This window comes from Zootermopsis nevadensis, unplaced genomic scaffold, assembly GCF_977971745.1.
Source record: "Zootermopsis nevadensis isolate Lab colony 2312 unplaced genomic scaffold, Znev_1.0 Znev_ptg000018l, whole genome shotgun sequence".
NCBI lineage: Eukaryota > Metazoa > Arthropoda > Insecta > Blattodea > Termopsidae > Zootermopsis > Zootermopsis nevadensis.
In genome coordinates this window covers 4396861-4410281 of record NW_028259150.1, presented here as the reverse complement: position 1 = coordinate 4410281, position 13421 = coordinate 4396861, and the positions used below count along the sequence as shown (strand labels likewise).

Genomic DNA, 13421 nt, shown 5'->3' with positions numbered 1-13421 from the left:
TGAGAATTACATATTTATTTAACATAATTGCACATCACATTTTAAAGCTACAAAACTAGGACCTAGTTTGCAGAAATCTTCATAAACTTCATTGGCTTGAATTCTTGTTACAAATTGCAGTTCATTATATCTTTCTCTCAATCATTTTAATGTCATAGGCCTGCCAAATAATCCATACTTTTAAGGTTTTAAAAGTTAATAATGCATGAGTACATTTTTCGTATGTAGGTTATGTTTAATGGAGGGGAAAACTGCTATTAAACACATATCCACCCTTAAGAAACAATTTTCTGCATAAAAATATTAAATAGTGTATTCATTTTAAATAATCTTCATACATTTTATTTCAATACAATTAAGATAGATATAATAGAGTCTGGCAGACAAGTCAAAACTTTATTGTAAATAGTCTTTAATTCTTGTTTTAGTTAAGTGGTTTTTATTTTCCTTTTTACATTTGTCATTCTTCACGGCAGTAGCTTGTCAAACAGCAGCATGTGTGGTTCTAAATGGTCCAGCAGGCTTTCAGTTAATCCACTTGTCTGTGTATGATAAATGCATTTCTCAGAAATTGGGGGATGTATTCATCAATGGCACATTCATCTGTTTCCCCTGACTTCTTGTGTGCACACTTTACAGTTTTGCTGTTGCTCTCCACTTTGTGGTCTGCCTTTGTATACTCAGCCTAATGCCATTCTGAAATCTTATCATAGTTCACATTTTCACAGCTTGACATACCATTCAAAATGGTTGCCTAAATTTCACTTGTTCAGAACTATGACAGTCTTCTTCCTCATTGACAGGAAAAATTGTTTTCTGTAATTTGTTTATGGTAGTTGGTTGTGCCATATGCCATGCATTTGACATTTTGTAAGTAGCATCTAACACAGTGAACTACTTCAGAAGTGTTATGATACCATTACCCTTATGTGTGCTAGTGAAGGAGGCTTCTGCTGTATATGAATTACTTCTTGGTTCTTTGCCTGAATTAATGTAGTCACATCAGGTGGAAAATATTTCACACAGATTCTACCATTGTCAGATCTGAGAACATTCTATTCAGTTGCTGTGATGTGGACCTCCTGATTTAAATATGTTCATAGTTTATTGTAAAATAAAGCACCTGATGACAGGTTTAAAAGAAAACTTAAAAGCACTGTGGTAGTTTCATTCAGTGCAGTTGCAGATGGTCAAGGTGTATGTAGAAAATGATGACATAGTACATAACAGTACAGAGATCACTGAAGGTTCAAATTTAGGCATGCTAGAATCTTTAACACAAATAGGTAAGCTGGAGTGTGAAGCTGACCACAAACTTTCTTCCATCTACTAGAGGGATTAATAATTCATGAATCATTACTTCCACTTCCTCTATAAGCCTTAATGGTGTGACACTTAGGCACAGAGACAACTTATTACTTTCACAATAAAAGGTAATTCATGTAGCTTGGTCAAAATGGAAGATATGTAGTTGACAAATATACTAACTGTATTTAGGCAAAGAATATATGGATACTAAAAAAAAATTTGTAGGAATTCTGTATCATATCTAATTTTTTTTGTGGATTGTGCGGAGAAGGTCAGACATTAAGATGTTAGTAGCAAATCTTTATACTCAATTTCCTCTATATAACCAATTCATTAATTTCATATACAGTCTCTTGTACTGTGGTAGATGTGAGACTTGTCTCTCTTTACAAAAATGTTTGATTGGCCTTGAAAGTTAGAAATACATTTAGTAAGCCTTAGAAGGGGTATCTATTTTGTTGGCCCAGGACAGGGTCTGGTGGGGGCCTTTGGTTGATTCGGTGATGAACCTTTGGGTTCCGTAAGCCATCTAGTTAGTTGAGAGGGGTATCTAATGTGTGTGTAGCAGAGGACATGAACTTATTCCATTGTGAAACATTTCAAGCTGTGAAATGCTCACGTTAGCGTGATTGTGTTTGCGTGATAATTTTCGATCATTCTCGGTCAATAGGATGACGTCACAGGTCACGTTACGTGCGCAGGTGCGAGAGTACACCATAGATTTTCTCTTTGATTACGTTTCTAAATCTTTAATGAGTCCAAATTTGGTGCTGCGATCAGTTACGAATTAGTTCGTATATTTTAGCACAAGATGGCAGAATTTCCATACACAATGCGCATGGTGAATATATTTCAGCCAATCACAACACTCCCTGACTGCAATGTACTTTTCTAAATTCTGCGTGACCTTAGCACCACCTAGTAAGAGAATGTTATAACCTATTGAACTTGGTATGGGGATGTACGAGTAGTTATAAGAAGTCTAAGTTTTACACAATCTGGATTTTCTTCCATCCGGGACCTTACCGTAAAGAAGCTTTTTCGTATCTTATTATGATCGCATAAGCGTTGGTATCGATAAATCTGTTATCTGTCCGTGTTATCGCTGTGTATGATAAACTTGAAAGTATAATAAACTGAAATGTTTGGGAAGTATTTGTTAATTGCAGCATATCTTGGATTTGCTGCATCTTCGCTAAATGTCACATCGGGGCCATCGGCAGATGGTGGTAAGTTAGCATCATTTATAGCATGTTATTTTTTAGTAAGTTATTTAGCGTTTTCTTACCATGTTACTAGGCAGAGCCTGCAAAGTATATTACAATTATTATCTTGATAGTACAAACTGATATTGCAGTACTGTTTTAGTAAAACGTCCATCTCGCATGACAATTAATGGATATACAGAGAATATGGTAGACGCCAGATGCCAAATTGTATTTCTTGAAGGTGGACGTCCATGTACTCGGAAGTCTTTCACACAAATTCAGAGCTAACTTGAAAAGTTGGAAATGTGGTAAAATAACCACCAGAAATTTAATATGGATTTGCCTTATAGTGCAAAATTGTACTTGGCCTTTTTATATTTTATTTTTTGCTGGCCCAATTTACTTTGTGTGCCACTTGGAAGTTTTGTGATTATGCTTAGCGACTTTCATAGATATTGGATGATGCATTTATAGATTCTTCAGCATTAAATGTAAGTCGGGCACACATACAGTATATTTTACATCAAATTCTGTGTACTACATTTACAATTCCAGTGAATTTTGTTTATTTAATATATCAGGAAAGGCCACTTGTTTGATTGATGTTGTATGTGTTATTCTTGAGTGCAGCTCATAACTAAGGATTCTCTTGGATCTGCAACTTTTTTATACAAATTTAATAATGTAAATTTGTAAAAAGACTGTGTTTTGTTCTTCAGTATCACACATTCGTTTTCTCTTGCATTGATTTGCCTTGAAGATGTCCAGTTTCAGTAGGTAAAAAAATTATCCTGTGTGCGCAGGGCCACTTTAAGGCACTGGTGGGCCTGAGACATTGCATGATCTTGGAGATTAGTTTTTTAAATAAAAATTTAACTTGATACCATTATAAAATTTGCTTATAGTTTTAAAAGAAACATGGATAGAAAAGCATCAAACATTTTATTCCAAAGTAGAAGCATAAATGCCAAGCATACCAACAAAAAAGAAAATAATTTATGTGCTTTGTGTGTCTACTGCCCAGTTATGTCAATCAAATTTACAAGCAGAACTAGCCATTGAAGACTTTTGAAATTCTGTAAATAAAAGTAATTAATGCTGCAAGTTGGAATGAAACTTCTTTCTGGTTTTGATTTTCATGAAATAACCTTCACTTCATATAATTTCATGATTCACTTCACCTATTTCTCTTTATTGCTACATGTATAGGGAGGAATCTTGCCAGAATGCCATTAATCACAAGTCATGAAGGTGTGAAATAATTTACATTGTTTCTGATCCATTTTGACCATATACTAGCTGTTGATACTGTTTATTGATTGTGCTCCTGATGACTAAGGACATAACACAACTATTTGGTCATCTGCAAGCTTGTGATATCAGGCATAATTATTGAAAATATACTGTAACATGGACCAATTAGTCTGACATATGTTTTTAAGATATTTGGAAATTGCAGCTACTCACGTTTCTCATAGGATAAAGTAGTCCTGCCTCATCAAGTAACTTATTTGCAAGTGTTTGTATTAGTTCTCAACTATGGTACTTTTTTTCTCTTAACAAATGTGATTTTGACAAGGAATCTTATGAGGTGCTCATAGTATAATCTCATTCTGAATGGCATGGGCAATGCATTAAAAACATTCTTATTTGAGGATTTAGAGGTACAGGGGATAGGTATAATGTAGGCCTAATTATGAATATGGTAATGATAAAATAATGGGAAGTGCAAGTTATGAGAGGTGTTGGAATAGTGTATGGGTAAAGTATCAAATTGTATATGAGTGTTGCTGAATGAGGAGTTAAACTGGTTCTTAGTATAGGGTGTGTAATGTCCTGTTTATTAGTGCTGTTTTTTTTATAATTTTATGCTTTAGAACTTGGTGATGCCAGTAGGTTATAGGCCGCATGTAGTAAATCCACTTCCTTTCATCTTACATTGAATTCTTCACCAAGATAACGTGACATTATGCTTTGATGAGTTCAGTAACATATTGCTTCTATTTTGATGATGGCTTAGCTTATGATTTAATGGAACATTTGATTTGAGGTGAATTTTTTTTATTTTGTTGTGGCATTGTTTCTATTTAACCGTGTTTTAATCAACAATATCTACATGGTATTTCTTGATTATTTGAACTTGATACTATCAATTCTTTGTACAACTGTTTTATAACATGTCAACTTATGTATCGTCTAGAAATAAATACAGAAAAGTTGAAGTGCATGATCATCTCAGCTTCAGAATTCAGGACAGAATCAGAATGTAAGGATAGCTAATGAATCATTCAAAAGTGTAACAAAATTCAAGTACTTGGGGATGACGCTAACAAGTCATAATGACATTCATGATGAAATGAAGAGCAGATTAAATTCAGTGAATACTTTCTATCATTCATTCCAAAATCTTTTGTCCTCCAATCTCATATAAAAAAACTGAAGATTAAAATATACAAAAGTGTAATTTTGCCAGTTGTGCTGTATGAGTGCAAAACTTGAGAGGAAGATGGATCATGTAGAAAATTGCATAATGAAGAGCTTCAGTCTTTTCTCCTCACCTTATATTGTTTGGGTGATTAAATAAAGGAGGATGAGGTGGGTGGGACATGCAGCATGCATGAGAAAGGAGAGGGATGTTTACATGGTATTGTTGGGATGCCTGAAGGGAGGAGACCAGTGGGAAGACCTAGGCATTGGTGGGAGGATAACATTAAGATGGACCTTAGGGAGATAGGAATCATTGGAGTGAACTGGATACAGCAAGCTTTTCTTATGATACTTGTATTATTATTTGTGAGCCAGGGTAGCTCAGTTAGTATTGCGACTGGCTATGGACTGGGACCCACCCAGTCTTCTATCCAGTGGATACCAGGGTTCTTTCCCAGGGGTAAAGCACAGCCGAGGTGTGACACTGACCACTCATCCCTATCTAGTGCTGAGGTTAATGGGTAGGAGCTATACTATCTCTCCGCCCATGTACCTACATGACATATTGTGGGACAGCTTTTACTTTTTACTTGTATTATTTATCATTCTGAAAGCAAGTACTTAAGAATTCTGTTAATGGTGTCTTTGGTAGCCTGAACAAATAGTGTAAACCCATTAAATTTTGAAAAAGCTGATTTCATAAAATTTGCTACTAACAACAAAATACGTTGTAATTTAAATATAGGTTATAATGATAAAACAACTGAAGATGCAGAAACAGCTAAATTCCTTGGCTTACAAATTGGTAATAACTCAAACTGGAATAAACACATTGATTGTGCTATCCCCAAATTAAGTTCAACATGCTTTGCCATGAGAACAGGCACACTACTATTTAAAATGTATACTTGTACTTCAGAATTAGTATAGTTTGCTTATTTCCATTCCACCATGTCATATGGAGGTTTCTTCTGTGGAAGTTCAAGAGACAGCAAAAGTGCATTTAACATCCAAAAGAAAATCAATATAATAATGGCAGATGTTAAAAATTCTCTTGTAGAGAATTATTCAAGAAATTTGCGTACAACATTGAGAAGTCTAAAACAAATTCTGGCATATCTAGTATAAACTAAAGGCATAAACATGACTTCATATGCCAAATGCTAACCTCGCTAGTTATTAGAAAGTGTTCATTATGCAGGGATAAATTATTCAGTACGTTTCCATCTTACATTAAAAGTTTAAATTTTAAACCTCACTCTGACACTATAGAAGAATTTACTTTCATTGAAAATTCTCAAATATTGTAAATATTTGTTAATGCTGTATCAGGTATGTGCTCATATTTATATTGGTATTAAAGTTGTACTATGTGTCAGTGCTTATATTATGATGTGTTCTGCATACTTTGCACTAGGATCTGTGGAATGTAATGAAATATCTCCTCTTTTTTTCCCAGAGTGACTGGTTTCAAAGAGGTTTTCACACCAACAGTTTCTGTGAATTACTCATTTTCCTCTGAGCTTAATGTATAGCCCATTATAATTTTCATTATTCTTAACACCTTTTCAAATCTGTATATTTTATACTTCTTGCATTGTGTTAATTTTAGATTTTCCATGTTTTAGTGCCCCGATTGGACCTAGCTAGTTTAGAAAGTGGATACCATGGGTTGGTCAAAGAAAATGAGACACTTGTAGAAGTCACACCACGAATTAAGGCTGTTGGTGGAGACATTTGTAGTTTCCGAATTGTCAACAAACACCATGGTGAAGCACCATTTGAGGTAAGGTTGAAGTTTATTTGGAAGGCAGGCATATCTTCAGTATTTTCAGTTAAAGGTTTCACACATTAATGTCTTTTGTCCTTTGACTCTAATAGAGAGCAAGTGTTAAATTGTAAAGGTTCTAAGTAACTGTAATAAAATTTTAGTAATTAGTAATGGTGGGTTATGGACAGGATTCTCCAGTATGGAATTGGAATTTATCTCTTTGCAGTCATATTCAGAATGTTTCTTGGGCCTACTCAGCCTCGTTTGCTGAAGACTTTTTAACATAAAATTAGTTCATTGTTGAACATTCATATTAATTTGCCTTTGCTTGCCTTAAAGCATAAAAATTGTGTTAAATGTAATATTTCTGGTGATTGTTTTATAATGTGGATGTGTCATTTTACACCTCATTGTTTCATTTGGATTTGTAGAAAAGCATAATGTGGTGGTGTAATATTCTTGTGTGTGATCAGCCATAGCTAGTCTTCAAAACATTTGCATTTGACTTCACAGAAACATGACTGATGCCCAAGAACAATCATGTGTTGTGTATATATTTTGCATCTGATATAAATAAAGTAAGTGGGAGAACATAGATATTACATTTGAAACAACTTCATAACTCATACATAGTACCTAGCATTTTTGTGGATGCTGTCAGTTGGAAGAACTTGATGAATATAATATTAGATAATATTGAAATAGGTTTTATGTGAATAGGTTGTGAAGATAATTGTCTTAATGTTAAGTCCAGTAGTGACTCCTGTTGTTACCTACATTGAAATTTGGATTGCATTATCAGTTAGTCCCCACCCTAACTGCCTGTCTGATGTCCATTACTGCACACATTGCACATACCACTGTGTACATTCACCATTCTTATGGAACAGGAGAATGATTTGTTATAAGGAGTATTAGTGGTTGTGTAACAAGATAGCTGAGGCTATTATGGCCTGATGAAAGTATAATGTAAGTTCATGCATCAGCCATATGCCATATATGGTTGATGACACGTCTGTATTTATTATTATTTGTTTTATGGGCAGAAGAGGAAACTGTTATAAATCTAACATTTTGAAGTGTAAGAATGTAAATTCTTGTTAGATGAAGAATGTGAGTCTCTGTTCATTTGTCTGCACCTGTTTGGCACTCATTTAACCCATAGGCATACTACATGATTTTGTTTTCTTAAAATACCTATGAAATCAGTTCAAAATAATTGCCTCTTAATTCATATCTGTTGACAAACAAGTGAACTACTTTGACTTTCATCCAGTCATGTTCAGAACCAAAGTGGCTACTGTCACCTATGTGAATAGATGCTGCACAACTATTAAATTATTTTTGAAACATTAATTCAAGGCAGTGTTAATTATGATTTGAATTCTTGATTTTAAGATGTTTTAGATTGTCTTTAGGTGTTTAAGGAATGCAAGAAGTCTTCACTCCATCTGTAAAATGTGGGTTAGGAAATGTAGTTAGAGTATATGGACATAAACAAAATTGTATTTTCTTGTGTCATTTATAACTCAAGGAATGTTTGATTTGTATTGGTAAAATTGTATATTGTAGGTCCTTATTTGTCTGTTTTGTGTGTTTTATGCTGTTTATAAGACAGCACCAAAAGTTAGTATTCATAAATTGAAAATTTAGAAGCATTAACAATAATGAATGATGCAGAATCATTATGCAGTCTGCACATCTCCTAACAAGTTGTCTTGATTTCAGATTGTATTGAAGCCAGGAGGTGAAGCTGAACTGCGGGCTCGAAAGGCTCTCAACTGTGAAAAGAGGAAAAACTACAAATTTGACATTGCGGCTGTCACTTGTACTGGTGAAGTCTCAGACAAGTAAGAGAGCTAGCTTTTCAAAATTAAGTAGTGTCATTGAAGTAAGAGCTCTTTATGAAAATACTGTCATGAGTGATATATGAGATTATCATGAGGAATTTTTTGTTTTTTATCTTTTGGAGACTAGTTTAGAATGTGTAGGTAAGTATAAATTTAAGAATAATCATAGTTAGCCAGGAAGGATAGAGTCATTGTTAAAAAATTATTAACTGACAAGAATCTACTATAAAAATTTCTGATTCCCCGTTGTCGTCAACCAATTTGTCGTCCAAAAATGACATAATCAGCAATGTTACGTTATTTGTTTACTCGGCATTGTTGTGTTGGTATACCAACACAACAATGCCGAGTAAACAAATAACGCTTCACAGCTACGAGATCACCAACTACCAAGCTAGTCGCATGATCACTGCTCCAGAACGCAACCAAACACTTGACCACCCCTACCCCCCGAAGGGGGGTTAGTTTAGTGTATTACTCAAGATTTTAAAAAGCCCCAAGGGGGGTTGATCAAGTGTTTTAACCCTCCATTCAGGGGGGGTTAGTTTAGTGTCTTACTTCGGGGGGTTGGTTGCGTTTTAAACACTTGACCAACCCCCTTGGTTGCATTTTAAAAACTTGACCAACCCCCGAGGAGCTCCGAAAGGAGCACTCTGCTCTAGTATGCTAAAATTATGTACTGTCTGCTGTGCTTAACAATGCAATGTGGTTGTTTCCTTGATATTTTCAGCAGAAGCATTACTAATATTAGTTCCTCCGTATGATATCTCGCAGTGTTTGGTTGTAATATATTGATGACTAAGAAATATATGTTGTTCAAAATACTGTGCGAACAATTACACAACTGAAATGTGTGGAGTAGCAGTATGGAAGGTATATAGCTGCCAGTTAAGTTGCCTATGTTGACATAGTTTACATAGCTCATTTTTGCTGAAGATGAGCAGTTGTGTGTTCAGGAATGATTGGTGATTGTTTATTTCTTTCATCATTCATATTGTACATGGAAATGTATTTCAAAGCCTGTGTTAATGGCTACTAATGTAAAAATACATCAGATTGTGGTCTTGTGGATTATGGCACTACATAATCCTCTGTGGTTGCCAACATTCTGGTACCTTCATCTTTAATATAGAAAAAAGTAAGTAGATCTGGGATGTAGGAATGGTGGAGGAATCAGGCTGAGAAGAACAAGAATGGTAGCCAGAATGAGAGAAGAAGAGATGAGGTAGAGCTCTCACCAGGTTGATGGGAAATAGGGAACAGGAAAGGCCCAATCAGAGCTAGTACAGAGGAATGTTATGTTAGGTGGAAGTATGTGCTTATGTATTGAGATGCTTCTTTGACATGGCATTGTAGCCCAGGATATTGCAATCGTAATTTTCGCCATCATGAATGCCTCAATTGTCATATAAAAATGTTTATAATATTTTTCATGTGGCTCAGAGTTGTGGAAGAGTAGTGGTTAGTACTCCTGCTTCATATTTAGGATGTCAGTAGTTTGGATCTCTGCTGGAGACCAATTATCCTCATTAGCTTCTCTAAATTCCTCCATATATATATATATATATATATATATATGATGAGATGGCTGTTTTGAAATAATCCATGAAACTTTCTTCTTCATATCTGTTTGATTACTTATTCATTTGTGTTTTGTTTAATGATTCTGCCAGTAGCCAAGACTGCGTAACATCAGATGACATAATGATAAATGAATAGGTGTTTGGAAAGGATTTGGAAGTTGTCTTGTCCTGATTTAAGGTACTGTCTTGGCATTTGCCTGGAGGAAATGAGGACAACTGTGAAGAACCTCAGCCAGGATAGTCTGTGTCTGAATTGATATTTGAACCCAAGACTCTTGAATACAAAGCATGTGTCTTCTTGATACTAACCAAGTCATTCATTATTCATCCTGGCATTTCTCATTCAGTATTTTATATGAAATAAATCAATAAGCAGCTGTATTTTTTTGTTATCTTATTGCAGTGCAACAGTTCATATCTCGGTGGTTGATATTAATGAATATGCACCAACATTTTTGGACCCATCTTATGTATGTCAAGTGGACGAAGGCCGCTTGTACGAAGAAATTGTGCGTGTGGAGGCTACTGATCGAGACTGTACGCCCAAATACGGAGATGTCTGTAAATATGAAATTCTGACCAGTGACCAGCCTTTCACAATTGATAATGAAGGTATGGAATAAATATTCTTAAAACTTTGCATACCGTGCAGTGTACTGATATATAAAATCATGCATACAAACAAAAAGTGTAAAAAGTTTTGTTTGTATGCATGATTTTATATGGAATAAATATGCTACCAGTTTGGCAAGTTGCGTAATTATATATATATTCTCCCAAGTAATAGCAGTCTATTGTCTCAGGTTGATGATAAGGTTAGTAAGACCTGATTCAAAGTGGTATGCCTCTTTAACTTATGGTTTGATTCTTTCTAGACAACCTACATTCTGGTAATATGTTTCTGTTGCTATAATGGTAGTTGTTTTATTTTAGCATCACATAAACCATAGTTTATATTAAAAACAATCACTGTAATAATAGGGCTGCAACTAAAAGTGAAAAGGTCCTTTATGGCACTGCTTGTAAGCAAAAAGTAACTTATGCTGGTTTGTCAGTGTTGGTTTTCTAGGTTGTAATACCATGAGGACTTACAGATAGAAATCAACATTTCAGAGGAACATATTGCTTCCATTTTCCCTATGTACAAGTTCACACAGCAGTAGAACCCAGAAGACCAACATTGAAATGAAGATTTCTGGGTTGTTGCGCTGTGTAGTCTGGTCGATGTTAACCAACGTTTCAGAGGTGATACTGCGTCCGTCATCAGGGCGATGAATCTACTACACAGCACAACGACCCGGAAGACAAATCTTCATACTCACCACTGTGAAAACCTCAAATTTTACAACATTGGAATCTTTGCTATCACTAAACTTTAAATCTCATATTTTCCCACTTTAGTTCAAAGCTATATTAAGGCTTGTTAAAATACTTAGATGCTATCTAAGATTTAAAATAATGATGTAATATTGCAGTGTGTGTTTTCCCCCTCTAGGTGCTATTCGTAACACAGAACCTCTGGACTATGAAAGGAGCCACAATCACATTCTCTCAGTGGTTGCATATGATTGTGGTATGAAGCAATCTGTCCCTGTCATGGTCACTATTAAAGTGAATCGTATCTGCAAGCTTGGTTGGAAAGGTATGTTTTCAATTTAACCATTGTAGGGAAGAAATGAAATTTGTTATATTTAATTTAAACCAAGCAAACTTGTCACTTCTTAGCATGTTGCCAGTTTTAGAGCTACTACTACTAATAATAATGCAAATAAGTGTTGGGCTTGGTGGTTTGTTGGGTTTTTAATCTAAATGTAACATTACATCATGGTTAGTATCTCTGTGTATCTGCTTTAATGAACTTTCTGTCTTCATTGTTCACTTTGATTTTGTGTAGTCTGCTATCTGCTGTATAAATTTGATTTTAGGGACTTTTTTGTTGGAGGGGAAGTATAATTAATGTTCAGAATAAGATAATGGATAATAGCAGAAATTGCCTGCATTTTGAAGACACTTGAAAATCAGGCATATTATAATACTATTGTTATTTGGAGGTATTTTGTGCTGTTTGTAGTAATTCTTTTAACACTTAGGTATCCCAGAAAGGATTGACTATGCACCAGGAACAGGGAGAGAAGATCTGTTCCCAGATGCTGAATTGGAACTTTGTGATGTTCCCTGCACTGTTCACAGTGTAGAGACAAAATTGAACTTGGCAACATCTCACATAGGCAAGGGTTGTGATAGAGACACTTATTCAGTGCAGAGTCAGCGCAAGCTTTGTGGTAAGCTGTAGTTAGTTACTGCTGAATTGAATAGTTTATGTAATACACATTTATTTAACACAAAGTGTTAAGGACTGTAAAATACTAAAGTGAATTTCAGTGAATGCCCCTATGTGTGGTATGCTATGCATTTGCAAGTTGGTATATATTCTGAGAGCTGCTTTGATGAAGTGATTGCTACTGATTCAGTAATTCCTGCTTAAGTGTGTAATTGGCACCTGCTACTTATTATGAGTACTTATAAAATGAGATCAGTTAACTTAAATATCTTGTGACTATTCAGAAGTATACCATACCATACATGTTCTGATATTAGGTCAATATACCAGCAAAAAATTTTGTGCCTGTTTCCAACAGGTATCCACATTAGAATTTTACTGAATTGCATGATGTACAAACATAAGACATAAAAACATATTGTATGTTTCCTTGTTTAAGAAACTGTATCCATGACTTAATTTTCATTTAGTCACTGAATGATACTCTGTCCAGTTAAGTGAACCAACATTAACTGGGGAATGGCATATTGCAAACAACATGACAAAATATCAGAAGAAAATAATACATCCTAGGGGTTCACAGTCTCTGGCATGCTTAAAAATAAGTGTATCCCTAAGTCTTTGATGGTTAAGGGCCCCTGATACAGTCAAAAGAGTAAAGTCTATCTGGTTGTTATAAATGGCAGTTTACTTGTGTGTATATTTAGGTAGTAACATTATTTCTATTCCAGAATTTAATATGCATTGCCTTGCTAATTAAAAGAAAGTCAGGAGAGAACCATATTTGTAATTTATTATACATATTAAACTGAAATAAATTTTATGTACAATAAATACTATGTCAGTGAAAATATTCTTAACAGTTCTGATTCACAGGTTTCAACTAACTTTAGAATACATTGTATGTACTGAACAAATGAAGACATTTCCCAGTGCAGTAACTACATATGCACTTTATATTATTTGCTATCTGGACTTTTCCATCATCTTTGT

At 34.7% G+C, this 13421-nt stretch overlaps 1 protein-coding gene across 3 annotated transcripts in view; it reads left to right on the top strand.

Annotated features, from left to right (window-relative positions):
- The first annotated feature begins 2281 nt into the window (after positions 1-2281).
- Positions 2282-13421, top strand: part of Cals (calsyntenin 1) — a 32891-nt gene continuing 21751 nt past the window's right edge. For 2 of the 3 annotated variants that reach the window (XM_022079513.2, XM_022079514.2), the window contains exons 1-6: positions 2282-2537; positions 6572-6729; positions 8443-8564; positions 10551-10759; positions 11643-11789; positions 12238-12429. In XM_022079513.2, coding sequence (XP_021935205.1) covers positions 2450-2537; positions 6572-6729; positions 8443-8564; positions 10551-10759; positions 11643-11789; positions 12238-12429 — 916 coding nt within the window. In that variant the 5' untranslated portion in view covers positions 2282-2449. The remainder of the gene's footprint in view (positions 2538-6571; positions 6730-8442; positions 8565-10550; positions 10760-11642; positions 11790-12237; positions 12430-13421) is intronic. The other variant, XM_022079515.2, reaches the window with a different exon arrangement.